At 53.3% G+C, this 27,171-nt stretch overlaps 1 protein-coding gene across 2 annotated transcripts; it reads left to right on the top strand.

The window, feature by feature from the left end:
* Positions 1-10,725: 10,725 nt before the first annotated feature.
* TFAP2C (transcription factor AP-2 gamma) lies at positions 10,726-20,369 on the top strand. Of its 2 annotated transcripts, none has more exons than XM_027046692.2 (7): positions 10,726-11,027; positions 12,642-13,127; positions 13,244-13,295; positions 14,489-14,705; positions 15,264-15,382; positions 17,183-17,327; positions 18,748-20,369. In XM_027046692.2, the coding sequence occupies exons 1-7, from the start codon at positions 10,980-10,982 to the stop codon at positions 19,031-19,033; spliced, it is 1,353 nt and encodes a 450-aa protein (XP_026902493.1). In that variant the 5' UTR covers positions 10,726-10,979; the 3' UTR covers positions 19,034-20,369. The 2 variants fall into 2 exon arrangements, with proteins under 2 accessions (XP_026902493.1, XP_026902492.1); XM_027046691.2 differs by lacking the exon at positions 10,726-11,027 and adding an exon at positions 11,670-12,443.
* Positions 20,370-27,171: the final 6,802 nt, after the last annotated feature.

Genomic DNA, 27,171 nt, shown 5'->3' with positions numbered 1-27,171 from the left:
GTGTGACTTTGGGTCTGGGGGTGGTGAGTCTGAGCCCCACGTTGGGGGTAGAGTTTCCTTAAAAAACAACAACAACAACAACAACAAAGCAACAGTTTAAAGAGAAAAATGAAAAATACCAGAGAAAAGATTCCTAGATAGAGAAATGGGCAAGTTGCACTAACGGGCTACAGAGGAAGTAACACAAACGATCAACAAATATTTGAAAAGACGCAAGTCAAATGTACCATTTTATTTTGGGCCGCCTGATCGGCTCAAATGGAGGATCAGTGAGCTGCCACACCCCCCCCCTCGCTCCCCCACGCGGTCACTGCGAGAAGTGGGCACTTTTTCTATCCTGCGGACGGGGGCATAAGGGGAACGGCAGATCCTGCTGCTGACTACCCCAGCCTCAGATGCCCCGGCTCCACTGGGAAGCATCACACCCGGAAAAGGGTAGATCTGCATTTCTGCAGGCCCCAGAAAGTCTGGGACCTCACCCTAGAGGCCCCCAGGCCCTAAACAGCCTGCGGCCATGTTCTAACTGTGCCACACGCTGTTTCAAAAGACCACCTGACTCAGCCTGTTAGGGCGTGTGTTTAGTCCCCAGGAGGTTAGCACCTAGTGTCTCATTTCCCCCACCAGTGCCACCTGCCTGGCCCCACACGTGTCTCTCAACCTCTGTGTTCCTGACTTCCTGCGGGCTCAGAATGGAGACACTAATAGTCCCGACCTCAAGGAGTTCCTATGAGGATTCAAGGAGACAATACAGGCCACAGGGCTGAGAACAGTAAGGTCCACGTGACGTCAATGCATGGTAGCTAGTAGGCATATGAAAAAAGCCAAATAAAAGAGGAAAAAAAAAAGCCTAATGTGGAAGCTATTATAGGCATTAGGCTTCTATACGTCAGGGGTCGTTTATTTTTATTTCTTTTTTTAAGCCCAACACAGGCTCGAACTCACGACCCTGAGATCCAAGGCTGAGCTGAGGTCGAGAGTTGGACGCGTCACCCAGGCGGTCCAACTGTTTTGAATACTTTACACACATCATCTCATTTAATTGTCATCCGCCGACCCTGTGAGGTAGGGTGATTCTCTCTATTCTGCAGATGTGAACACTGGGGTAAGCAGAGCTGGGGACTGGAAGACAGTGGGCTCCCAAACCTGCAGCCTTAACCGCGGAGTAAAAGAAGACGCAGCGTGTTCCAGGAAAGGTAGACCCCAGCAGCCTTCCAGCCTGGTGGGCAAGCCTAAATGCAGCGGGGTGTTTAAGCCATTTGCGCCCCTTGTTTTCTTGTGTTTAGGATAGCGGGGCCTTGGCCTCCCCTGCTGCCCTGCCAGACCAGGCAAGGTAACGCTTGGAGCCTGTGGCGAAGGAAAACACGTGTGCCTATACCTGTGCACAAAATATCCTCCCCGTTGGACAAAAATGAACAAAAGCTTTACAATCCAAAGCAGGGCTTAGTACAAAGCCTCTGCTCATCTAGTTTGCATAGCGGCCATCATCTCTCAACAGACACCTGGCTGGGGACACAGAGAGGCTTGGGACCGGGGGCCGCTTGGAAAAAACTGTTCCCATTGCACAATAACACAGGGTCATAAAAGAAGCAGCCTGTCTTCAGTTACAATTCGGATATCTTGTGCCTCAAGGATTTATTTGTGTTCATCTGATTTTTCAGAAATCTTGCATTAAAGGGGAGCCTGGGCGGCTCAGTCGGTTGAGCATCCGCCTTTGGCTCAGGTCATGATCTCAGGGTTCATGAATTGGAGCCCCGGGTTGGGCTCTGTTCTGACAGCTCGGAACCTGAAGCCGGCTTCGGATTCTGTGTGTGTGTGTGTGTGTGTGTGTGTGTGTGTGTGTGTGTCTGGCCCTCCCACTCACGCTTTGTGTATCTCTCTCTCTCTCTCAAAAATAAGTAAACGTTAAAAAAAATTTTTTTTAAGTTTGCATTAAAATATTGTCTTCAATACTGAGGTTTTGTTTTGGTTTTTTTGTGTGTATGTGTGTGTGTGTCTTAAATTTTGCTCCCTCACCTTGGTTCCAGCCCTGGTCCTTACTCTCGTGTTATTGACCTTTCCAGTAACTGACTTGTCCTTCTTTCTGGGGTCATGGAGATTCACAGGGACGGCCACTTGGTCCAAGAGAGGGGAACCTCTGGTTTCTGACTTGTCTAAAGGATGGGGGTCCAAAAGAAGAAAGGATGATGTGCTTATTTGGATGAAATGGGGCTGGGGAAGACATGGTTTTTCCTAATCACCTCTTTTGGGGCTTCAGTATTTTCCTGAATATAAGTAAAACTTGGATTCATAAACTAACCTTTTGGGTGGGAGAAGGGACATAGATAGGAAGTAATCAGATTTTTTTTTTCTTGAGGAGCTTGAAAAAAAATTTTTTTAATGTTTATTCATTTTTGAGAGAGAGAGAGAGAGCATGAGTGGAGGAGGGGCAGAAAAAGAGAGAGAGACAGGGGTTGGGGGGTGGGGAGACACAGAATCGGAAGCAGGCTCCAGGCTCTGAGCTGTCAGCACAGAGCCTGACTTGGGGCTCCAACCCACAAACTGTGAGATCATGACCTGAGCCGAAGTTGGACGCTAAACCGACTGAGCCACCCAGGCGCCACTAAATAAATAAACTTAAAAAAAAGACAAATTTGTCCAAGACTACACTGTATGTTAACTAACTTGGATTTAAATAATAAAAGAAGATAAATTTGCAACAAGACTACAGAACATCACATAAAGAATTTATGCCACCTAGACCCTGAAGAAGCATAGAGGAATCCAATTTACACGGTTATGCTTTGGGAACATGCAAATTAGATTCACTGTACAGTTTCAGAGTCTCCCAGATGAACAAGGGAAGACCTAAGTTCACACTTGTTTTCACGGGAATCATTCATGCCAGTGGGTCTCAGACTTCAGCACGTACGAGTGACCTGGAAACACAGGCTGCTGGCTCCACCCATGGAGCTCCAGATAGAGTGAGTCTGGCCGGGGTGGCCCCTGAGAACTGGGGGTTTTAGCACAGGTGATGCCAACGCCTAGACTCCGGGTCCTGAACTTCGCCTTGGGAATTGCTGCTCATGCTCTCGTGTCCAAGATTCTAATGCATGACAACTTTGCAGCTGACACATGCATGCAGTCGGACGTGGTTGTAACTGGTCTGCTTCTGCAGTAGGAGAACATCTTGCAAAATCAACACTCATTATTGCCTAATAGGATAAACTAGGGCAGGGTCGTGTTCTGAATCTTCTTGGAGCATATCTAAGCTTCTTACAAAAAGGAAATGTTGGTACAAGACATTTTTCTTTCTTCTTTTTTTTTTTTGGAGGGGGGAGAGGCAAAGAGAGGGAGAGAGAATCTTTATGTATGTATGCATTTATTTATTTATTTTTAACATATATTCATTTTTGAGCAACAGACAGAGCGTGAGTGGGGGAGGGGCAGAGAGAGAGGGAGACACAGAATGGGAAGCAGGCTCCAGGCTCTGAGCTGTCAGCACAGAGCCCGATGCAAGGCTCGAACTCACAAACTGCAAGATCATGACCAGAGCAGAAGTCGGACGCTTAACCGACAGAGCCACCCAGGCGCCCCAAGACATTTCTAATTATTAGTTTTGGAGGCTAAAGATTTCGTTCAGGTGAGAAAAAAAAAAAAAATATATATATATATATATATATATATATGCATTGGTCTTTAAAATTTTTTGGTTGGTGCGCCTAGTATTCAAAAGGGCTGGAAATCGCTATTTATTTTATATTATAGAGTGGATCTAAAGAATCGTATCTTTCATTTCTTTTCTTTCCTTTAGGTTCTGGCTTTAATTTGGTGTTGATTTTTGCTGGCTAGGGTTTCCCTCTGAATCCCTGTGTTACCATGGTGCCATTTTGGCTTTTTAAATGTTGTTGTTTTTGGGCCGAAGGCCCCACTGAAATGAGTTCTTACATGCAGAACTCGGGAGCCTGGGAGCAGGTTCAGGGAAGCCAACGTCCGTGAGCCACGTGAGGAAGTAAACTGAAGATACCACAGCCTGGCTTGTAGGATAGGGAGGAGGGGGTGAAGGAAAAAGGGCACATGTGGCTGCCGGGACCTGAGAGCTCCCCCAAAGGGGTCCTCCTTCAGCACCCCACCAGAGGAAAGACCGGGGGCGGGGGGGGGGGGGGGGGAGAGGCGGAAAACTTGCCCTGGCACCGCGTTTTCGTAATTACGCATTGTGACAGTACAGGGTGCTCCAGTTTCTGGAGTCAAGTAATCCATTTGGACAATGACAGTGGCTATTGTTTCTTTCTTTAAAAAAATTTTTTTGAGAGAGCGAGAGAGCATGAGCGGGAGAGGGGCAGAGACAGAGAGGGAGACACAGAATCCGAAGCAGGCTCCAGGGTTCGAGCTGTCCGCACAGAGCCCGACGTGGGAGTGGAACCTTGTTTTTTGTTTTTGTTTTAAGTTTATTTCTTTATTTTGGGGGGAGGGGAGAAAGAGAGGGAGAGAGAGAGAGAGAGAGAGAGAGAGAGAGAGAGAGAATCCCAAGAAGGCTCCACGCTGTCAGCGCAGAGCCCAACGTGGGGCTTGAGCTCACGAATGGGAGATCGTGACCTGACTCCAAGTTGGCTGCTTAACGGACTGAGGTGCACTTTTCTTTTCTTTTCTGTTTTTAAATTTTTAAATGTTTATTTTTGAGAGAGAGAGATGCTGATTGAGAGCACGTCGTGCAGGGGAGGGGCAGAGAGAGAGAGGGAGACCCAATCTGAAGCAGGGTCCAGGCTCTGAGCTGTCAGCACAGAGCCCAACTCAGGGCTGGAATTCAAGAACCCTGAGATCATGATCTGAGCCAAAGTCTGAGGCTCAACTGACTGAGCCACCCAGGCTCCCTCTCCTCTCCCCTCCCCCCTCTCCTCCCTTCCCCTCCCCTCCCCTCCCCTCCCTTCTCCTTTTTTTTTTTTCAATTATAAAGCTAAGACACAGTGACAAAAGCAACACAGAAGACCAGAAACGTAACAACAACAACATACCTGGATTAAATTCGGAAATAAACTCAGGATGTTAACAGTGATTAGTGTGTTCATTTTAAAAAATAATTAAGGGGCGCCTGGCTGGCTCAGTCCAGGATGCTAGCGACTCTTGATCCCGGGGTCATGAGTTCGAGCCCCACGTTGGGTGTAGAGATTACTTAAATGAGAAAGTTAAAAAAAAATTGAAAAAAACAATAAAAACAACACACATTAATCACACCCCTCCCCAAAGGAAAACAAAACCCCAAACATAAAGAAGGAAAGTCCTTTCTCTCTCCACATCCCTCCCCCCAGCCCCACCCTGTTGCCCGGTTGCAGCTACCCCAAAACTGTGGCCTGTGGCCTTCTAGCTATTTCTATAGCAGGACCAAAACGGCACAGCATGTGTTGATCTTAGACCAGAAGAATATTAATGACCAAAATCCTAGTTACATCTTCAACCAAGCTCAGTTTCCCTGGAGTTTTGTATTCTAAGCTGCAGTAGCAAAGAGTAGCAGTTTAAACCCCTTCCCACCAAACTGTGGCTGTGCTTATATCAGCTTTTGTTTTGAGAAGGGTAAAAATATCTCCATGGATGGTTCCAGCAGTAAACATCTCTTGGTGCATTTAAGAAACTGTGCCTTTGAAACTAATTGGGAAACAGAGAAACTGGAAGAGTTTACCAGTAGGTGGGGTTGAAACCTGCAGGTTTTCAGCCTTGGTTGTTGTTGTTGTTGTGTTTTTTTTTCCCTCCCCCTTCCTTTCTTCTAAAGGCACATGGAGAAGAATCTTGGATAAGTTTTCAACTCACCTCCCTGGGAAAAAAAAAGCCTTTTGGGTTGCCTGGGCAGGTTCTGTGTGCAAACCATCAAGGACCCAGGTAAGGAGGGGGACAATTGGTTCTTTGCAAATCTAATTTCTCCTCCTGCTGGTCCTGGGGATCTCAGTGGCGCCGGTGATGTTCCAAGAGCAGATCCAGCCAACACAGGGCATTTACTTTTGGGTCGACAGTGTTCCTTAAGAAAATTGGATTTTACGGGGCTCCCCGCTGTTTTTTGGTTTATGCTTTGTTTTGTTTTTGTTTGTTTTGTAATCCACAGCACTCCAGCTGCGTTCTTAAGGTGAATAGCATGAACGGCCTAGGTGCAAGCAAATGTCCCAGGCACCAAAGGAACACACACCCCCCACCCCCAAATCCAGCCACCTCCTTCTCCCCCCACCCCACCTCCCCACCCCTGGAATCCACGGCCCCTGGTTCAGTTTAAGCTGAAGTCAGATCAAAGCTGGAAGTGACGGCCGAGAGTTCACGGAAATGCTAATAGATCCGGATTTGGGGACGAAATAGATCTCAAATGTCCTTTGCCAGCAAGCTGTGGGCTACATTTGCGATAATTTCGTGATGGAAGCAGCCGTCCCTCGGTCTGCCTGTCACAGACGCGCAAAGATCGCTCAAAACCCCGAGGAAGACCCTTTTCAATTGGCGAGTTTACAGTTTCCAAGGGGAGGAGGGCAGGGGAGGAGTAACTACGACCTTTTCAGGTGTGTCTTCCAATCGCGATAGCCGGTTTTGGCTGTGAATCGAAAGCCCCCTCCCTACTTCCCCCTTCCGTTAATTAAATAAACCTCAGAGCACTTTGCGGCACGCGACTCGGCCCTTGGGGAGCGCTTGCAGCCCGGCGCCCATTCCTAAGCTCAACTCGCAGAGGCTGAAGAGCTGGCGACATGAATTTCCAGCTCCTGAGGGTGAGAAAGGAGGTGTCGGGCGGAGGGCAGGCCGGCAGGGAGGAGAGGCGTGCGGGAGGATGCCCGCGGGGTGGGGAGGGCGCCGCTGGGGCTGCGGGGTGGCTCCCGGGCGCTGCCACTTCTGGCGCCGGCAGCCGAGTCCGGGTCGCCGGGCGCCTGGCCACAGTGGGCCTCCTCGTCGCCTGGAGGCGACCAGAGAAACGCGTTAAGGCCGCCGGGCTCGGTCGGCCTGCAGGGGTGTGGTGTTCCTGGACGCCGAGCGGAGAAGGCCTCCGGGGACACCGGGCTGGAGCCTGAGTCCTCCCGCCTGCGCTCCGAGCGCTTAGGCTGCGGCGAATGGGCCCTGGGACACAGTGGAGAGGTGACAGGCATTCTGCGGCCAAGCGTGGCCTCCGGAGGGCGGGGGTCCCCCCGGGGCAGGGGAGGCGAGAGCCGAGCTTGTCTCTAACAGGTCTCCAAGAGCAGCTAGGGAGGTCGCCTCGAATAGCAGGCATGTTTGTGGCTTTGAGGTAGTTGGACGGCCAAAAATCCCCCGACGCTGCTGAGAAATGGGGGTGGTCGAGTTAGAGACTGTACCCACGACCTCTGCGCTTGGCGGGCGCCCTTCGAATGAGCGCGCGGACTCGACCCGGGCCAGACACGGACCCGGGCCCTCCCCGCCCCGAGCCTGGGTCCTCCAGGCTCCCTCAGCTCAGCGGCTCTCTGTCCGTCTGTAAAAAGCAGGTTTTGCGAGGAAAAGCTACAGGCCGCGAAGCCCCTCCCTTCAAGCCCCGGGCCTGGAGCCGCGCGCTTAGAAGGAGCCGTAAATGGAGTCGGGTTGGACCCTGGGTTAAGCAAGCCAAGAAGCATCCGTGTGTGCGCGGCTGTCGCTCTGCGCACCATCAAAACGATCTGCTATTTTTATACTATTGCTGTAATTTTGGAGTGGCTGTGAAACGATGCAGTGGCGCCCCAGGGCGTGCACCTTAGCGGGCTTAGACAGTCGCAGTACTCTTCGGTGCCAAGTGTCTGGCCCTCGGGGTGACGATGCCGCGATGGGCGACTGTGGGATAGAGGGGCACCCCCCTCGATTGCTGCAGGCCCCGGCTTTTCGGCTCTGCTTAACCCGGCTGGCCACTTCACCGCGGTCTCTGCCGGCGCTCACGCGGTTCCAAGGGGCGGGACAGACACCTTGCGCGCTGCGCGGCGTTCCCTTAGGGCGCTCGGGGGCCTCCACCTGCCGCTTTCGCGCCCCCTCCCTGGGGCGGGAAAAGAAGTCGCAGGCCAACCCCGTTCCAGCTCGACCTGCCCGGGCGCCTTCCTTGGTTTGCGGGGGTGGGAAGTTGGAGGCGGCGGTCTCCGTCTGCGCCTCTACCCAGACGCCTCCTCGCCTCCAGACTCCGGTTTCTTGGGCCACCGGAGCGGGATGGGGGCCCGGGTCCAGGCTTCCAGTGTGTGTGAGCGTAGCTCCCTAGGGGGCGACAGAGGGGAGCCGCGCGCCACCCTCCACCCCCTATCCCGGATTTTGCGTGGCGTGCAGTGAAGCTTGTCGCCGGGATCCTCTCGTTCTGTTTACAGTTAGGCGGCTGCGAAGCCTCGGAGGGTCCTGAGGGGGCACCCTTTCCCGAGCGGTGGCCGTCCCAGGGCGCGGCCTCCAGATTCCGGTCTTCATGCGGCGAGGGCCCTGGGCTTTGGAGGGAGGTCTGTCCCGGGTGCAGGAGCCATCCTCTCCCAGCTTTCCGCAGAGAGAGGAAAAGTGGAGCTCGAGGAAGGGCTGAGGCTTCCGGCACGCCGACGGGGGCGCGCGCGTGCCGGGGCTCCGGCCCCGAAGCCGAGGGTGTGCGTATTTGGGCCGGGTCTCCCTGGCTGGGAAGATTGAGGACTTCTTCCACCCGCCTTCCATCCAGGGCGCGGAAGTCGCGCTCTAGCTTGAACGCGTGTCCCTGGGAGAGGGGGCAGCGCGCCGGTGTCCAGGAAGCTGCCCTGGGAATGAACGGCCCTTGCTAAGCGGTTCGGAAACATCTAGGCCCCTGGGGCTCCCAGAACGGAGGCGCGCAGACCCTCAGGGCCCATCGGCTCCCTTTTGCCTCTGCCCCCGGGCTGGGAGGAATCTCTGTCCCTTCGGGTTGCCTCGGCCACAGCTCTGCTGCGGGAAGGAAGGACAGCCAGGCCCTGGGGTGGGGGATTGGCCCGTTCCTGCCCTGCCGGGGTTCCAAACCTGCCTACGGGTAAAGTTGCCGGCGTGAATGAGACAACTTGTTCAGGCTGCACTCCAGGCGGGGTCTTTGAGTCAAACCCGAGTCCAGAAGGCCCAGCGTGGCGAAGGCCCCTCGTCACCGCCCTGGGGTCTGGAACGCCCCGAAGGGGGTGCCACAGCCTCCCTCTGGGGTGTGTGCCTGGGACCCTAACCTTCCACGTCCTGCTGTGCATGTGTCCCGTTCTTGCGTGGCACAGGTGTCCCCCTTCCTGTCCCCCCGCCCCCCAATATCAGGTACACTGCTGCTCCAGGCGTCACTTCTTAGTGCAAAGTCCTGAAAAGCCCCCCCAGGTTTTGTCCTCACATTTGGTAGGAGTATCCCCTTGGCTCTACCTCCTCTAAGGCAAGAGAGGACGTTTCACTTGGAGGACGCCTATTTTTGTTCCAGTTCTTAATTTTATTTTAGGTCCACCTGGGTCTAGAGAAATGCCAAAGCCCAAATAAACCCGAGAAGGAGCAGGAAGGCGGTGTGTGCAGTCGTTCTGTAGACGGGGGGTAGCGTCCACTCCCGGGCCCAGGCCCCGGGCACTGCACTGATGGGCATTAATTACTGCAGAATCGGATTCGGAATCAGATGGAAGGAGTCCCCTTCTCCGATTCTCTCGGAATGTTTAAATTCCGATCCCGGAGCCAGCTGGGACGTCCCAGCAAAATTCGCCCTTGAAAATTAGCGACTTTCCCCTTGCAGTGAAAAAGATCAATTACAGTCATTGGGCCAATGGATTTCGTTTCTTTAAAATTTTTAAACAACTGCGCATTGCATTCAAGTTTGGGTGGCGAATAAATCCTGGGGCGAGAGGAGGCAGCGTTTATATTCGAGTTTCGTTTTCGTCCTGCGTCTGCCGAACGGGGGGTACTCACCCCTCCAGCGGGGTCCCCCTCTGGCCCCTCCCTCCTCTCCCACCTTCTCCCTCCCCCCTGCCCCCCCGCCCCCCACCCCCCGCGCGTGGCGCTCGGGTTGTCTCCCGCCCCGCACCTCTTTCCCCGGGTGAGTTGAGGCTTCTGAGCGTCTGGCTCGTCGGAGGCATCTGCCGAGCCGGCGCTCTGGGCAGGGCTGGGCGAGGGAGCGCGGGTGACCCCCGGCCGCAGTCTGCGGCGGAGATGCAGCTCCGGGCGATGGCAGCCGGACGCCGTTGTCCCAGACTTTGCGGCTGGTGGAGGCCCGCCCGCCCCCTGGCGCTCGGGGCAGACTCCCCAGAAGGCCTTCCCTCCTCCAGCCCCTCGGAGGAATGGGCCGGCGCTGTGACCGCGGAGAGAGAAGGAAGGGGAGGCGTCTCTCGGAGGGCTTGGGGCTCCGGCTGCGAGGTCCCAGCCCAATTTAAGTCTCCGTGAGTGGGTGGGTGAGGCATTTCAGGCTCTAAGGGGGACCCCAGCTGCTGAGATGCCCGCAACGCGAGGTCTCTTAACCGCAGGTGACCACGTCTTTCGGAGGATGGGGGAAGGCGCTTCAGGAGAAATAAGGGGGCTCTTAGGCATTTGCAGCCGGGGCCCCAGCGCTGCCAGTCTCAGGTGTGGGCCTGGGGGGGGGGGGGTGACCGACGGAAGGCGCGGCGGGGGACCCCGACCTAGCAGGTCCGCGGCTGTCAGAGAGGTGCCCACGCCCGCTCGCCTCCCCCTCCTCGCCCCCCGCGGCGCGGGTCTCGGCGCGGCGCCCCGCCGGGATGCAGGGCGGAGCTAGGCTGGGACTGGCTGGGGGCTGCCCCGCCCGGCGCCGGGGCCTTCGTGCCGGCCCCCGGGGAGGAGTTATGATAATTTCCTTCTCATTAAGGCGCCCGGGTCCCCCGGCTATTGCCGGGACACACAGTGCGGGCGCGGCTTCCCGGGTCCCCGGCAGCGGCTTCTACGCGCGCGGCGGCCGCATCTACGCTCGCGGAGCCGCCGATGCGCGTCCAGTGACCGGGACAGCGAGGCCCTCGCGTGGCGGGGGCGGCGGCGGACGCCCAGCCACCGTGACCCCCATTTTGGATTTACCGCTCGGGGGGTGGGGGGAGCCTGGATTTAACTGGCGACTGTTTTGGGGGACGCCGGACGCCATGTTGTGGAAAATAACCGATAATGTCAAGTATGAAGAAGACTGCGAGGTGAGCTGGGTGCAGGGGCGCAGCCCGGCCCCGCCCGAGTCCAGCCCGGGAGGCGGGGACCCACCGACCGTGGTTGGTCCGGGCGCGGGCGCAGCGAGCAGGCAGCAGCCTCTGCCCCTCGAGGGGACGGGGTCCGCTTTTGCGGACGCCCCTTAGTCCGTTTCTCCCGGGCCCTCTTCCTGAATCGGGCCCTTCCCCAAACCACCCTCCGGAACAGGGCCTGGAAGGAGACCGGCAGATCCCACCCACAGAGCTTACCGGTCGGTTTCGTGCGAAGCAAAACAGCCCTTCTTTCCCTTTTCTCGGAAGAGCGCCCCGTCTACAACGCCTAGACGTGGCTTTTACGCAGGAGATCTCCGTCCCGAGGGGTCAGATGAGGCGACCTGCCGGCGACACCTTTGCAGAGTCCCCTCCGCGGCGGGCTTGTCACCTGCCCCGCTAACTCCTCGGGGAAACCAGAAAACAACCGAAGTTTGGCTCTCCAGAGAAGTGGGGGCTGGGGAGCGCCGGGGGGGGGGGGCGAGGCCAGATGGGGCCGTAAGCGCTCGGGAGTGCTCCAGCCAGTCCGACAGGTTGAGCTAGAGTTTCGGAGAGTGGGAGGGAGGCAGGCGGCGAGCGGGAAGAGGAAGACGCGGGCGGCGGGAGGTGTGCGCCCGGGCGCTGGCAGAGGGGAGCCCGGGCTGGGGGGCGACGGGGGCGGGGGGCCGCGCGCCCGCGGGACCTCCTGGGGCTGCCCCTGTTGGCGGGCCCGGGCACTTCCGCTAGGGGGCGACAGCGCCCGTTTCTCCTAGTTCCCCGCCACCCCTGTGACCCCGCGAACCCAGGGAGACGAGTCCTTGAAGAATTAGGTCGGACAGCCTTGAGGCGAGGGACGTGCGCAGGCGAGGTTGCCCAATATTCGGGGTCCTTAGTTCTCCCCCTCTGCCCCGGTTTGTGCGGTCCTGACCGTGGCCCGGCAGGGCGGCCCCACTGGGTGTTCCCCGCTCGGTCTGGACCCAGCTAGCTGGGGCGGAGTGGGGTGGGGAGCAGCCCTGGCCGCGAGGCGTTCCTCCCCGAGTTCCTCGGGCGGCCTTGGGTGGCCGGCCTGCCGGGGAGCGTCACTTGCCCGGAGGTCTTTGTCCTGAGGGCGTGGAAGGGAGGGTCCCTGGGGCGGGGAAGATGCGCACTTCCCGCTTCGTGCGCTTTATCCGCGTCTGCAGCTTCCCCACGTTCTTTTCGTCTGGCGCCGCTGACATGTGCGGGCTAGTGAGTGAGCGCAGTCCTCACGGTGCCTACAGCATGCCGACTTCCTCCCCGGGCCCGGGCCTCAGCTACTCCTGGCCCAAGACGTGGGGTTCGGATCCGGCTCTTCAGAGCGCCCCGGGCGTCCGACCTCCCAGGCCTTCGCCGCCGGGCTTTGAGAGCGAGTTCCCCCAGGTCTTTCGAAGCCTCTTTCCTCCGCGGGCTGGCAGTTCGCAACGAATCCTCCGGCGCATGGCGCCTCTGGGTGCTCTCTGGGAGGAGGGCAGGCCCCACGAGTCGGGTCCCTGGGGACGCACGGCTCAGCGCAGCGGCTGCAGCCACTTCGCAGTAGCGGGGTTTCGTACTAGCGGGGTCTCTGCTTCTCTCACCCAGGATCGCCACGACGCGAGCAGCAATGGGAACCCGCGCCTCCCCCACCTCTCCTCCGCGGGGCAGCACCTCTACAGCCCCGCGCCGCCCCTCTCTCATACCGGAGTCGCCGAGTACCAGCCACCACCCTACTTTCCACCGCCCTACCAGCAGTTGGCTTACTCGCAGTCGGCCGACCCCTACTCGCATCTGGGAGAAGCTTACGCCGCTGCCATCAACCCCCTGCACCAGCCGGCGCCCACCGGCAGCCAGCAGCAGGCCTGGCCGGGTCGCCAGAGCCAGGAGGGGGCTGGCCTGCCCTCGCACCACGGGCGCCCGGCCGGCCTGCTACCCCATCTCTCCGGGCTCGAGGGTGGCGCCATGAGCGCCCGCAGGGATGCCTACCGTCGCTCCGACCTGCTGTTGCCCCACGCGCACGCCCTGGACGCCGCGGGCCTGGCCGAGAACCTGGGGCTCCACGACATGGCGCACCAGATGGAGGAGGTGCAGGTGAGCGGCGCCTCGGCTCTTGCCCCTCCTGCCCGGACCTGTTTGCCCCCCAGCCTCTCCTCCCCCCTGCCCGGCCTCCCCGGAACTTAAGGGAAACTTTGTCGTTTCTCCCCCAGAATGTCGAGGACCAGCACCTGCTCCTGCATGATCAGACTGTTATTCGCAAAGGTAGGCAGCCGAGAGCAAACTTTTTTCCTCCCTGGGCCGCACCTAGCCTGGCAAGGTCGGGGGCATTTGGTGGCCACCTTGGGACAGTTGTGATAGGGAAGGGGCCGATGGAGGAGGGGGCGGGGGTTGGCTGGAGGAACATAGGCTTTTAGGAGAAAGAAGAGGGCATCGCTTTTGGAGCTAAATGAAAAGGGCTGGTGGTAAAACTCTTAGGATTTGTTGCTCGATAGTGTTCTCTTGGAGACTAGGGCCCCTTGAATTTCATGGTGTTTTTACAGTGTTAGTCTTCCAGAGTGAGTTTTAACACTGACTTAATTTGGAAAAAAATCAGACCACACACCTTGGTTGGGTGGTTGATGCCGTGGCAGCTGTTGAGTGGATGATTGAATTTCCCGTTTCGTAAATGCATGTGGCAAGGATCCCCAATTCTGACCCGCAAGAAGAGGTTTTGAAACAGTTTGGCCTACCAGATAGACAGCCTTCAAAGGACCGGAGTGGGACGATCTGCCCGAGTCTGGGTTTATGCAAGATAGTGGGGGAGGGGATTTGGAAAATTGGATGGGGGGGGGAGGGGGGAGTGTCTCAAGGAATTAAGTTACAGACTGAGGGATTGCCAGTTTGGCTGTTTTGAAGATGGAGTGGCCCTAAATGAAAGGGAGTTGTGGTCTGCTACTTGTAAACTCCTTGAAATCAATTGGGAAATGGTTTTTGAAGAACAGCTCACAAAATAAACCGAATTTCCCAGGAAACTTGTAACAGGGCAGGTTTGTTTGTATTTTTAAATTTACCGTGATCAGCTGCACCGAAAGGTTTCAGCAAAGGATCCGCGCGTGCCGGGGGATTTTGGTGGTTCTTAGACAGAGGAAGGAAAAAATCCCCATGTATGTAGGATTGAAGCAGTCTTCTGAAAACCAGTGTTCTAATTAAACACATTTTAACAGTGGCTAGAAAATGAAAACCCTCCACGCTTGGGGTCATGACTAATTAGCTTTGCAAGGTGTTAACTTGTGAATTTCAGATTCGATTATCTTTGAAGAATTGGACTTAAAAAAAAATCTGCTTGCAGTTTATGTAGCCCAACACACAACGCTGTTTGCTTAAAGAGCTCTTTCAGCTCGGGTTAGAGGTTTGAAAAGGTCCCTTTCTCGTAAACGCAGCTCTCGGGGACTGCCACGTCTAATCTTCGTTCACAGGTCCCATTTCAATGACCAAGAATCCGCTGAGTCTCCCTTGTCAGAAGGAGCTGGTAGGGGCTGTGATGAATCCCAGCGAGGTCTTCTGCTCGGTCCCTGGAAGACTGTCCCTCCTCAGCTCCACGTCTAAATACAAAGTGACAGTTGCTGAGGTCCAGAGGCGATTGTCCCCGCCTGAGTGCTTAAACGCCTCGTTACTGGGAGGTGTTCTCAGAAGGTACATGGGGGCACATTCTGGGCACGGTGGTTGGGTTGGTGTACAACCCAAAAGAACCAAGGAGGTATTTTTAACATTTATGTAACTTTCATACCTAACACTGAATTCTAATCGGCTCAGAGTTTTAGTACATTCCTTCTCTTTTAGAAAGTGCCAGATGCAGAAGGAAGTGCTAAAACACGCCAGCAAATTATCATTTGGTTAGAATTTGATTCCTTTATGAGATGGTGGCGTCCCTATTAGGGGGAGAGGAGCTCCATGGGGTTTGCTACCCCAGGGGACTTGAGGGGCTGCCACAGTTTTTAGAAGTGAACATTTATCTGCTCCAGCATCCTTTGCAATGTTCTGTGACTGGGGGGGAAAGAATGTTGCTGTTAAGAAAGATGTTTGAATTTTACAGGCATTAATTAAATGAGGGACTCCCTGTTTCACTTGATTGCGACCCACATAATGTAGATACTCTTGGACAGATTTCAGTTTTGGTAGCATTTGAAGGATGGAGAATACGAAAGTGTGATTTCTAGAGAAGAGCCACAGTTCACTTTTCTTTTGACTCAGAGCCAAATCTAAAAATGGAGGCCGGTCCTTGCGGGAGAAGTTGGACAAGATTGGGTTGAATCTTCCCGCTGGGAGACGGAAAGCTGCCCACGTTACCCTCCTGACGTCCTTGGTAGAAGGTCAGTGGGGTTTTGCTTTTGTTTGGTGATGTTTTAATATGTTGCTAGGTTGTTTGTGTCTTTAATGCTACTCTGAAGAAAAGCTTAAAAACAGCCCTGTCACCAGTTGAGAGATGAAAGTGATTTGTCCCGAGTTCATTGCAATGAATCACAGTAATTTTTATCAAAGAAGTTAACATTTAAATACCTGCCTGCTTAGCCATCCTGTTCTGGGTTCTCCAGCAAATCATTATTAAATAGAAATGGGTTTCCCAGACCGAAGAATTCACACCGTAGGGTGTTGGGACATTTCCTAGAAGTGAACCAGTTTTTGAAAGATGCAGTCGATCAACGGGTACACCTTTCAAAAGCTGGTTGGTTATGTATTGGTGGGAAGAAGCCCCGTTTCTAGCTTTGGTAGCTGGGGAATATCAGGATTGTGGTCGGTGAAGAGAAAAGCCTTTGCATACGCAATTCACAAGTCCTTTGTTCATTTCCCCCATGGGAAAAAAAAAAATTAGTGGGGCCCCTCTCCCCCGACCTGAAATAGTAGGATGTAACATTTTCATTTCTTGAATGGGCCCCTACCCCCAATCTGGAAGGGAGCCAAGAATGCAATTACAGCCTTTAAAAAATAAAGGGGAGGGGGCAAGGGAAAAGTGAAATATATATATTTTTTAGAAAAACCGGCTCATTGTTGCCCAGTGGAACGTGGGGAGGCTTCTCCCGAAGCCTGGAGCAGCCTGCAGCCCTTGCCCAATCAGCAGGGCGCTGGGCTCCGGCTAAGGGCAGGGGGAGCCAATGAGGGGTGGTCTCCCTGCAGCCAGGCAATCTTTTGAACACTGTCTGTGCCTGGTCTCATGGCGCGACTGCGGTGCCGAAAGCACTTGGCAGAGCCCGCTCTACCTTTTCACGGGTGTCTTTGGGGGTCAGGGCCAGGAGGAAGGAGCTGCCTGTTGGAAAACGGCTGTCCTGCATGGAGAATGGTGGGTTCTGCGTGCGTGGCGCCTAAATGGGGCTCCGCTAGGTTTTCTGAGCAGCCGGGCGGGGGTGCTTGAATGAGGAAGTGTGTGCTAGAACAATGGTTCTCAGATTCTGATTTAGTAAGTCTGGGGAGGCAGGTGGAAGCCTGGGGGTGGGGATGGGAGGGGTGCCACTATCTGGGTTTCTGCAAAGCTCTTGCCAGCCGCCCACGGGGCAGCCAGGACCTGGCATCTCTGGTCAGAGATGAGCCCCCTTGGTTTTGCCTCTCCCTCTCTTCGTCCCATGTGCGTCCCATGATTGGGACAAAAGGGGGTGAGTAGTCCAAATCGGTAGTTGGGGCCCTAAACATTTCCAATGGAAACGCATGCCTTTCTTTTCTTAAACATTCTAGAGACTTGCCTCCTTCAGGAATGGGGCACCCTAAGTTAAAAAGAAGGTTCTACGTCAAAGACTTCATCCCAGTTTCATAAAGAGAAGTGCCCCATCGGCTTTTGTCAGAGATGCTTGTCTTTAGCATTTCCCTTGTGTCCACAATGAGAGCTTTTATAATCCAGAGAAAGCATGGGTGTGTCAAGAATCTGAGTTGGGTCGAAGACTGGTTAGCACTGTTGGAGGGCAGTGAAAAAATTCAGGGTCTTTTTTCCCCCCACACATGGTAGGATTTCCTCCTCAGTTCCTAGGGGAGTGAACCCAGGGAGTTCTATTTGCTCGCCGGATTGTTTTCCTGGTGTGTAATTTCATTTTAAAATGCAGAGGGACTGGGGGGCCGGGCCGTCTGGGTTAGCAGAAGAGGAAAGGGAGACTTCCTAAGTCTGTTGCCATTGCTGATTATTCTAGGGGAGGCTGTGCATTTGGCTCGGGACTTTGCCTATGTCTGTGAAGCCGAATTCCCCAGTAAACCAGTGGCGGAGTATCTAACCAGACCTCATCTTGGAGGGCGGAATGAGATGGCCGCGAGGAAGAACATGCTTCTGGCGGCACAGTGAGTATCCAGACTTGAAAGTGATGGCTGGATGCCCTCATGTTGAAGTTGGGGGGCCAGTGTAGTCCCCGGGGCTTGGGAAAGGAACCCGCACTTAAGTAAGGGTGTGGAGCGAAAGGAACTGACAAGAGGGCTTTTTTGGACACGTCAGATGGGTTAACTCTTCGGGAGGATTTGGAAGAATAAATAAAATGAATGTGTTGATTAGTAGTGGCTGTTTGGAGCTGCTCAGTTATTCAGCTCAAAGTAGTTACACTACCCGTTCATTATGGTGTCTCCATATCTTACAAAAATGTGTTGAAAACAATTTGTTTTGTCACATCCAGTAAAGATTGGGTGCCTTCTGCCTCCTGATAAGATTTTTTTATGCTTAAAAAAAAATTTTTTTTTAACGTTTATTTATTTTTTTGAGACAGAGAGACTGTGAGTGGGGAAGGGGCAGAGAGACAGGGAGACACAGAATCCGAGGCAGGCTTCAGGCTCTGAGCTGTCAGCACAGAGCCCGACACAGGGTCGGAACTCAGACGGAGATCGTGACCTGAGCCGAAGTCGGACGCTTAACCGACTGAGCCACCCAGGCGCCCCTTCTGTTTTTTACATGTCACGATCCAGTTGGATTTGTAGGAGACATGTGGGCAAACTTTGTCTCAAACCCTGCTTCATGCAGCTGCAAGGTTTCTCCTAGAAAGCCGACAGTGAATGGATTTTAAAATGACGGTAAAAGGGGCCCCTGGGTGGCTCAGTCTGTTGAGCGTCCGACTTCGGCTCAGGTCATGATCTTGCGGTTCGTGGGTTCGAGCCCCGCGTGGGGCTCTGTGCCGATAGCTCGGAGCCTGAGCCTGCTTCGGATTCTGTGTCCTCCCCCCTGTCTCTGCCCCCCACCCCTGCTTGTGCTCTGTCTCTCTCTGTCTTTCAAAAATGAATAAACATAAAAATGAATCCATGAAACGACGGTAAATGAAGCAGAAATCGTACAGTCAGGAAATGGGGCAACGGTGAACCAGGGTGTGCAAAGGGCGAGTTTCGGGGCAACGTGATTCTCCATGTTCTTGAAGAAACTGGTACCGAGCGGCACCAAATAAAGGGCTATCCCGATACCTCTGGGCTGGAAATCCAGACTCCACCTCTTTCAGTAGTCCCGGTGACCTTGGCGTTTTGACGGGGGTTAATCCTGTTACCTTTCCTAATTGCAGTGAGGATTAAGGAAGATAGTGCTTGATGGAGTTTAGCTCCGGGCCTGGCACAAAATAGGTGCTAAGTACAATTTAGCTCCACTGTTAGTATCAAAGTCTGTCTGTTTCTCTGGTGCGGCCACGTGTTCTGATTGCCTCCTGGGGTGTCCTCCTTAGGGCGATTTGGCTCTGTCCCCTTTACCTGTCAAGAGCCAGACTGAGCTCACAGGTATGCGCTGTCTTCACAGGCAAGTGTGTAAAGAGTTCACAGACCTTCTCAATCAAGACCGAACGCCCAACGGGAACAACCGACCCACCCCGGTCTTGGAGACGAACATCCAGAACTGCCTGTCTCATTTCAGCCTGATTACCCACGGGTTTGGCAGCCAGGCGATCTGTGCCGCTGTGTCTGCCGTGCAGAACTACATAAAAGAAGCCCTGATAGTCCTAGACAAATCCTATATGAACCCCGGGGACCAGAGTCCGGCTGATTCCAGCAAAACCCTGGAGAAAATGGAGAAGCTCCGGAAGTAAGATGGGAGTGAGCCACGGGGCCGAAGAGTCTGGAGGGAAAAAGGCCTCCAAAGGCGTTCTCGACCCGGACAGACTGGGAACCCCTCTTGCCTGGGGACAGTTGGTTACCCACCTTCCCATTAAAAAGGCCTCCAGTGATTCCTGGATCGTTTACGTGCCCTCCTGGATTCCTTAGTGTTATTTCTGTAGCGCTGAAGTGTGCGTCTCCTTGACTCTGGACAAGTCACTGGAAGGTGACAAGTATTGTTTGATTCTTTTGAGACCCATTGTTTTCTCTGAAAGTGGTGCTACAAGTTTTAGAACCTTTTAAATCCGTTCCCCGGGCTCACGAGAAAACCCACACGCGTAGCTGTTCAAATATCTGATCAATGGCCATTCACATCAACGGTAACTTGCAGTGTTAAGGTAATGGTTGGCTTCTGGCGTCCACTAAAGATTTATCTAAACAAAGTATTTATCCGGCTTCTAGCTTCTTGAGATGTCAAATCCTGCATACAGTAGGAAGCAAAGATCCTCTCTGCTCAGCAACCAGCTTATTAATAGCTGGTATTTGACACACAAACCCCTTGTTTACAAGGGGCTCTTTGGGTTTTTACGAAACTTGTAGAAATGAAGCCTGCTGATGATTTTGTGTTTTCTTTTGCTGTCTTTTTTTCTTTTTCTTTTTCTTTTTTTTTTTTTTTTAACTCAGAGAGTTAACTCTTCAAATGGGAGACTCGGAAATGACATGTTCCTTTAAGGTACTGAAGCTTTATTTGCATATTTATTTCACATTTTGGTGTTTTGAGTAAACTTGAAAAGGGTAGGCATGAAGCGTTTTTTGTTTTGTTTTGTTTTTTGTTTTTTTTTTTTTTTTTGGCTGCCCGCCACCACCATGTCCCATAGGAGGCTCTGTATTTTGAGAAAACTGTGCGTTGAGTGTACAGATGTTATTTATGCGTAATTTAATGGGGTCTGTAAATATGGGTGCACTTCCTGAGACTTTTTGACAAATGGGTTCGATTTTAATATTAACTTTGAAAGGTGATGGGGTAATCTAAAACACTAATTTAGGCTTTATTCATAGGTACGCAGGGTATTAAGAATTAAGAGGGTCTGGGCTCTGTTCTTGATGCGGAAGAGTCTATTTAATTGAAACTGTTCAAAAGCAATAACTTTGGGTCTCATTCCCATCATGCTGAACCGGAAGATGGGTGTGTGGTACCGTGTGTGGGGGTGGAATGGAGGTTTGGAATTGAACTCCACGTCTGTAAACGTCCCCCAGATAATTATTGTGTATACGATACCTGTATAATAAAAAGTATTCTCCATAGAAGCCGTGAAAGTCGGGTTACAACTTGGTGGTGGTGGTTGTTGTTGTTTTTTAAGTCTGTAGGATGAGTAGAATAGTGGCAGAGCTAATTTATGGTTGGCCGCGGCTCGCGGCTTAGTTCATGGGACTGAGCAGGGAAGGTGTGTGCCAAGGGAAGGCTGCAGAAGTTTCATTTTCTGTCCCTTGCAAGGCAAGACGGCTCAGCCGCGCTAGGTCTTACGGTCTTAACGCCCACGGGCGGCTCACAACTTTGTGTAGTACCTCCCTCCTGCCACTAGGGCGGCCGGGCCGTGCGAGAGTCCACAGTTTTGGAATACCAGCTCTTGTATAAAGTGACCCTGTTAAGAAACACTATGGTGGAGTCGCCACCCCAGAATTTGGAGATGGAACCGAAACTGACGGTAGGTCATCTTGGGCGCGGATCCTTCTTGGGAGGATTTTTGCATTCAGTCAAACTCAAGCAATGGAAACTGTAGGCTTTTCGTTTTCGGTTCAGTGAAATTCTCCATCTTGGCAACAGGACCGCGTGCATCTATCCAAAGCGCCCCAATCATTTGGTCCGCCTGGTGCGTCGGAGGTTGGGTCTCCGCACTCCACTTGGGGAGCAGAAGAGGCTGGCCGAGCTTGTGTACTTGCTGGATGTTTGTGAGATCTTGAATGTACTCCGCGGGTCCTTGATTTCAAGTTGAAGTGGCCTGGCGTTTCCTCCAGGAAGTGAGATGTTTATAGTTTGGCAGGAGAGGCCGGCCTTCAAAGGGAAGTTGGGAGCGAAAGCATTTTCCACGTTGGATTAGGCTGTTTCTTCAACTCCTGCTTCATAATCCTTGATTTATAACTCCCTACCAAATGCTCAGCAATTCCTGATTTAGTGCTGGCATTGGATGTTAAGTCATTTAAACTCTGCCAACCTAATACTTTGCTCTTGGCAGCTTGTCCTTGGCCACTGAACGTTCCCATTAAGTTGGATTTATCTGGTTGATATGTCAAGTTCACAATTGCTTTGCTTTAGAGGAGTAAAAAGAGGTCTTGGGTTGGCAGTTATTTTCTCCATCAAGATGTGAGACCTTGGGTGTTAAAAGGAAATTACGGGGCAAAGGGCTGAAGGGGAAGGGACTATTTTCGACATCTTAACCTGCTTTTGGACTAGAGTCTGGCTTTTAGGAGCCCTGCCCAATCGCAGTGCAGACAATGTTCTGGAAACGCCCCAAAGTCAACCAAGGATTGAAGTGAGTCATAAGCAGGGCTTGTGCCTGGCTCACTGCTCAATCGTCCTTTATCCTGGTTCCCACCGGAGCCCACAGATGGCCACTGGGTCCCCTGGGTCCAGGACACCTAATAACAGGTTTTTCTTTCAACACCTCTGAGCTGATGCCATGCCAAACAGCTAAGTCTCCCCAACAGGTCCCTATGGAAACTGTGGCTGCCTCAGCTTTGCCCTCAAGCTCCTGTTTGTGAGAGGAAGGGCGCCCTGCCCTTGGACTTCCAGATCCAATGGTAGACCGTTGCTCCTTACGGGCTGGGGTGGTTTCGCTGCAAGCCCCATGACCGTGAGGATCACATTTCCTTCTCCTGTTCTCCCTGTGGCTGTCTGGCTGACAGATTGAGCTTGCTTTTACGAAGGCACACGATGCTGCAAAGTCTGCCTTCTGGGAGAAAAAAATGAAGATGCTTTTCTCCCCTGTCGTCTGAAGGCACGCTCCTGTCGAGCGTTCCACGTGTGACAGACTTCTTAGCAGGACCGTGTGTCTGGTGGCTGGAGACTTGCCCGTCCAGGTGTCTGGGGCCATGACGCCCTCCTGCCTTGCCGACCGTGCATTTACAAGTTCTGTGGAAGGTCAGAGAGAGGGTGTTTTCAATTGGACTTCATGGTTGTCTTATCTTCCGTGTGCGCACAGTTGAAGTTGTGGGTTAGGAGAGGGACGAATTAGTCTGTTTCTCATTTGAAACGATTCTATCACAATGACCATCTGACCATCATTATTTTCTGTTCGGGGGCGGGGCGGGGGGGGTAGGTCTAGCGTCAGGGTAAATTCTGAGACCTTAAGTTCCTGTATTTCAGTGTTGAGAAACAAAACAAGCGAGGGTCATGGATGGGTGACAGATAAACTCCTCAGGGCTTGGCAGTGGTGGGATTCCGGGTCCCCCCTGCCTAGTTCCCCCCCCCCCGGGGGACATGTCAGTTTCCAGCCGTTGTGAATTCCTGTAGCGGTTCTGTTACTTTTGAGGATTGCTGAGCATTTCTGCAGTCTTTCCCTTTTGCTGGGGGTGCAGGCGGGGTGGTGAGGCGGCAGTTGAATTTGTCTCCTTGACAAGCAGGTGGAGAACCGGGGAGGTCGAGCTACTGTCGGCCACCGGGGGAGGGAAGAACAGGCTGAGGTTCCTTTAAGTGTGTTTTCCAGGTGAGGGAGCTCTCTTAGCCTGGCATGGCAGCGTTCTTGGCTAATGTATTCACTAGCCCCCCGAGCCCAGTGGGCGGGGAGGGTTTTCTCCTAAGTTGGGAGATAAGACTTGCTTTTGAAATTTCAGTGCCGCAATGCGCAGGTGGCTTTTCTCAGGGGTGGCTGTTCTTCCCGGATGACAGATGACATGAGAACTGTTGACTTCCCTTTCAAAGATCCCGGTGGCCCTGGAGTGTTTCTTTTCCACTCGACAGGCTTCATTTGTTTCTCTGAAGACCGCAGGCCACCACATAGGGAGGTGCCATCAAGATCTGATCCCCCTCCTGGTTCTGCTGACCCAGTCTGATCCAGGCAGTGCCCAAGGTCCACTGATGCAAGGTGTGTCGCGACCTGGAACGCCTTTTGTCTGCTAGTAACATGGAGCAGCGTCTTCCGAGGAACCAACTTGACCTCAGGAGTTTTAAGAATTATTGTTGTGCTGGAGTCCACAGTTCCGTGGAATGCTTGGTTATTTTTGGCATCATCGTTTTCCCTGCCTCTTTGGGATAACATCTTGATGGGGGAGACCGGCGGGGGGGGGGGGGGGGGGCGGGACGGACAAAAGCATAGAAACTGAGTAGAGTTGAAAGGCCTAATTCCAGGGACCTGTTCAAAGGAGCAACTTAGTGAAGAGTGTTTCCAAGGTCAAATCTCAGCATTTTTCTCTCATGACGCCTGGAGCATTCCTTGCTTCGCCACATTTTCCACGGAGGATCCCGATCTTGAGGAGTGACCCTCCTACGTGAGTGTCAGAGGTGGATGGAGTGAAGGCATCCTGGCCACTTGCTCAGACTGGAAGGCTTTTGGGACTCCCTGGGCGTTCTGGGTTGAGACTGTGCTTCCCCAAAAACTATGTCCGCGTCCTATCCCCGTACTTTCAGAATGTGACCTTATTTGGAAATAGAGTTATTGTTCGTAATGAAATTAAGATGAGGCCCCAGAAAAACCAAAATAAAACCAAACAAAGATGAGGTCCTATTGGAGCAGAGTGGCCCGTAATCCAGCGTGGCTTGTGTCTTCTAAGAAGAGAAGAGGCGAACACGGACACAGGAAGGGGAGCACAGGTGCCAAAGGAGGCGGAGACCTGAGAGCGAGAGCCCTGAGCCAAGGACTGCCAGCCGCCAGCAGCCGGAAGAGGCAAAAAACCCCCACAAAACTCCCCTGCAGATTTCAGAAGGAACATGACCCTCCTAACACCTTGATTTTGGACTTCTAGCATTCAGAATTTTGAGCCCAGAAACTGTCCAGTTCGTGGCCCTAGGAAACGGACACAGTGGGGAAGTCCTTCCTTTGTCCCCCACCCCCCGTTGATCTTCCTGTGGGTTCCTTTTTTTTTAAGAATTATTTCTTAATGTTTATTTTTGAGACCGAGCGTGAGCATGGGGGAGGGGCCGAGAGAGAGGGAGACCCAGAAGAGTCCAAAGCAGGCTCCAGGCTCCGAGCTGCCAGCACAGAGCCCGATGCGGGGCTCGAACTCACGACCCGGGAGATCATGACCTGAGCCGAGGTTGGACGCTTCACCCAGCGAGCCACCCAGGCGCCCCGTTTGTGGCTTCCTTTCTGCACATGGTGTCGTCTCTGCCTGGAGTATCGGCCGCCCCCCTCTGTGGTCCTAGCGCTGGGTCAGGTCCATCTAACAGCATGGGGGCCCTTCACTGTTAAATGAAATGCGATTTTCCTGCGTGTTCTCTACAGCTGTGTTGCTGCGTGGGGCTGCTTCCTGGTGGCAACATTAGCCAGCTCTCCTTTTTTGGCTTTTCGGGGAGGAGTCACCCCGGCATCTCCGTGCAAAGCAAATCCCAAACTCCCGGAGGCCCATTTCACTTCTCATTTCTTCTTGTTTCATGTAACTGGGCCCCTCTGGGCATCCCAGCATTGACCCCTGAGACCAGTGGCTGGTAAGCCAGAGGTACTGGAAGGATTAATGATGCGCTTCTGCTGCCTTTGACCCCGCTGCGTCCAGGATCCGGGGGTCATTTTTATTAAACACAGACTTCTCTCGGTGATCCTGATGGTGAGCCGAGTTTAGGAACACCTGCCGTCTAGCATCTTGTAGCTCTAAAGTTTTATTGAGTCACATCTGGGATTCCTGGGAACCCATCTCTCCCTGCTCTCCCTCCCAGCCGGGCCGGGGTTCAGGAGAATCCACTTTTACCCGGCTGGGTTTAGATGTTCCTTCTCCCCCAGCAGCAGGTGGGGCTGCCTGCAGGGAGGCCAGTCAGGGGGCTGGGACGTTAGAGGACACAGTGGGCAGGCGGGGGGCGGGGGGGGGGTGGGAGGGGTGGAGGGGAGGGAAGGAGCTTGGGTGCCGATGTGTTTTACTGGTGGAACCGACAGGACTCAGTGCCAGACTGCGCGAAGGCACCTTGAGCACTTTTCAAGCAACCATAAGCTACAAAGTAAGCTTCTGGAATTAGGCAGTCCTCCTGGATTCTGGGGACCAGAGAGGGAGGGTCTGCGGCCTTATGTCAGTGGAATGGCCAGCCAGTCTCGTTGGTCAAACACTCTGCAGGAGAAAAGGGTGGGGACGGATGAACACCAAACTACTACGTCATTCTGGTCCCCATGACTCACCCCGCAAGACTCCCCCTTTTCTCCTCTCCCCTCAGGAGGTATGGGGTGATGGCCCAGATTGGGGGCTCCGTTTCATCAAAACTTGCCTTCGTGGTTCCTTTTCATGAACCAGGAGGAATCCTGTTTGCGCCTCCTGAGGAAGGAGGGGAAGAAAAAGGTGCGACTTTCCCCCAGACAGACATTTGCAGAGTCTGGAGACATTTTTGGTTGTCACAACCGGGGGAGGGAAGACTGCTCCTGGTTATTAGTGAGCAGGTTGGTGCTAAACACCCACCAGTGCACAAGACTGCCCCCCCCCCCGCCCCTGTATGCCCCCCCTGCCCCTGTAACATGGAATGATCTGCTGGAATGTGGAATGATCCGGTCCGAAATGGCAAGAGTCCAAAGGTGGGGAAGTACTCCTGTAAACATAGGAAAACTCTAGACGCACCACTTGGGCCATTAGCAGAATTTACTTCATAAGACCCTATACAGTCTCAAATTTTAAGCAAGTATTCCTTTCATAAATAAAAAAAACCTGACATAATGTTTACATAAATGAACGCATGTTGAGTGAATGCATAAGTGGATGTTTACTCTGTTTTTGTTATTTTAAAGTTTATTTACTTGGAGTATGAGCAGGGTAGGGACAGAGGGAGAGAGGATCCCAAGCAGGCTCCACACTGGCAGTGCAGAGCTCGAGGCAGGGCTCGATCTCACGAAGGGTGAGATGGTGACCTGAGCTGAAATCAAGAGCCACGCAGGTGCCCCATAGGTCAATGTTTAAATCGGCGAATAAAGGAAGCAAAGATCCCAGGAGGAAGAAAGATGTGCACCTCTTTGTCACTGTTTAACTTTGGATTTGGGGTTGTGGTTATTCACCAGGAGCCCTTTTCCTGGGGCAGGTGAGGGAAGAGAGGGTGCCCCCCCACCCCGTCCCCCTTCCCCACCCCCACCGCAGAGATGGGGTCTCCCTTCCCTCCTCTTTCTTTTTGACATTGTTTCACCTCTGACATCTGTTAATAAAATATCCTTTTCCCACAAGACAGAAAAAAACGCAGTGGTGGAAGGCACCAGCCATTTAAGAAAAATCTTCAGAAAGAATGTTCTCAACGGTTTCCTTTTAATTGTTGTTTGCTCTGCCCATTGTTGCAAAGTAGTTCAAGCTGACAACAGAACGAATTGAAGGGTCACAAACCGTTTCTTTCTTGTTGTGGGCCGAAGTAATTCATGTTACTGCTGCTACCCCCACCCTCTTGGAACATCTTTAGGGGGTTGGGTGGTGGGGTGGACAGAGCCTGCCGCGAGGTTCCTCTGGGCAGGGGCTGGGGTGGGAAGGACATGCATCTTTCACTCTGTGTCATTTTGTCCAGTTGGAGTGTTTTATGGGGCGTCTGGGTGGCTTAGTTGGTTAAGCGTCTGACTCTGGATCTCAGGTCAGATCTTGATCTCAGGGTCACGAGTTCAAGCCCCGTGCTAGGCTCCGCATCCAGCGGAGAAAAAACGAACAACCACCCCGGACACCCAAATGAAACGGGCTCTCAGATTTAGAAAAACACTAGGTTTAGCAAAAACACGGGAAGACTGAAAAATGCTTCTGTGAAACAAAGGATCCACGGAAGAAGAGAAGACGCCCGTGCCTTCCGTTATTTCCTTCCCTGGTAAACCTATTTTAGCCCATTTTACAGAGAGGCTCAGACACAGGTAAGCAGTTGCTGAAACTCATCCAGCAAGGAAGCGTGGGAGCCAGCCCCAGAGCCGGTCTGGCTGCCTCCGGGGGCTGTGAATATGACCGGGTGCTGTCGTGCCCCCGAAGGTAAGAACTTACGTTATTG

Source organism: Acinonyx jubatus, chromosome A3 (genome assembly GCF_027475565.1).
Source record: "Acinonyx jubatus isolate Ajub_Pintada_27869175 chromosome A3, VMU_Ajub_asm_v1.0, whole genome shotgun sequence".
NCBI classification, from domain to species: domain Eukaryota; kingdom Metazoa; phylum Chordata; class Mammalia; order Carnivora; family Felidae; genus Acinonyx; species Acinonyx jubatus.
This window is presented reverse-complemented; position numbering and strand designations above follow the sequence as displayed.

What these genes read in the sequence shown, in the direction of transcription:
- TFAP2C (XM_027046691.2), top strand. Translation starts at nt 12,186, where the DNA reads ATGCGCACTTCCCGCTTCGTGCGCTTTATCCGCGTCTGCAGCTTCCCC. An exon ending in TTGAGAGCGAGTTCCCCCAG is followed by an intron (nt 12,444 to 12,641) that starts GTCTTTCGAAGC and finishes TCTCTCACCCAG; the next exon opens with GATCGCCACGACGCGAGCAG. An exon ending in AACATGCTTCTGGCGGCACA is followed by an intron (nt 17,328 to 18,747) that starts GTGAGTATCCAG and finishes CTGTCTTCACAG; the next exon opens with GCAAGTGTGTAAAGAGTTCA.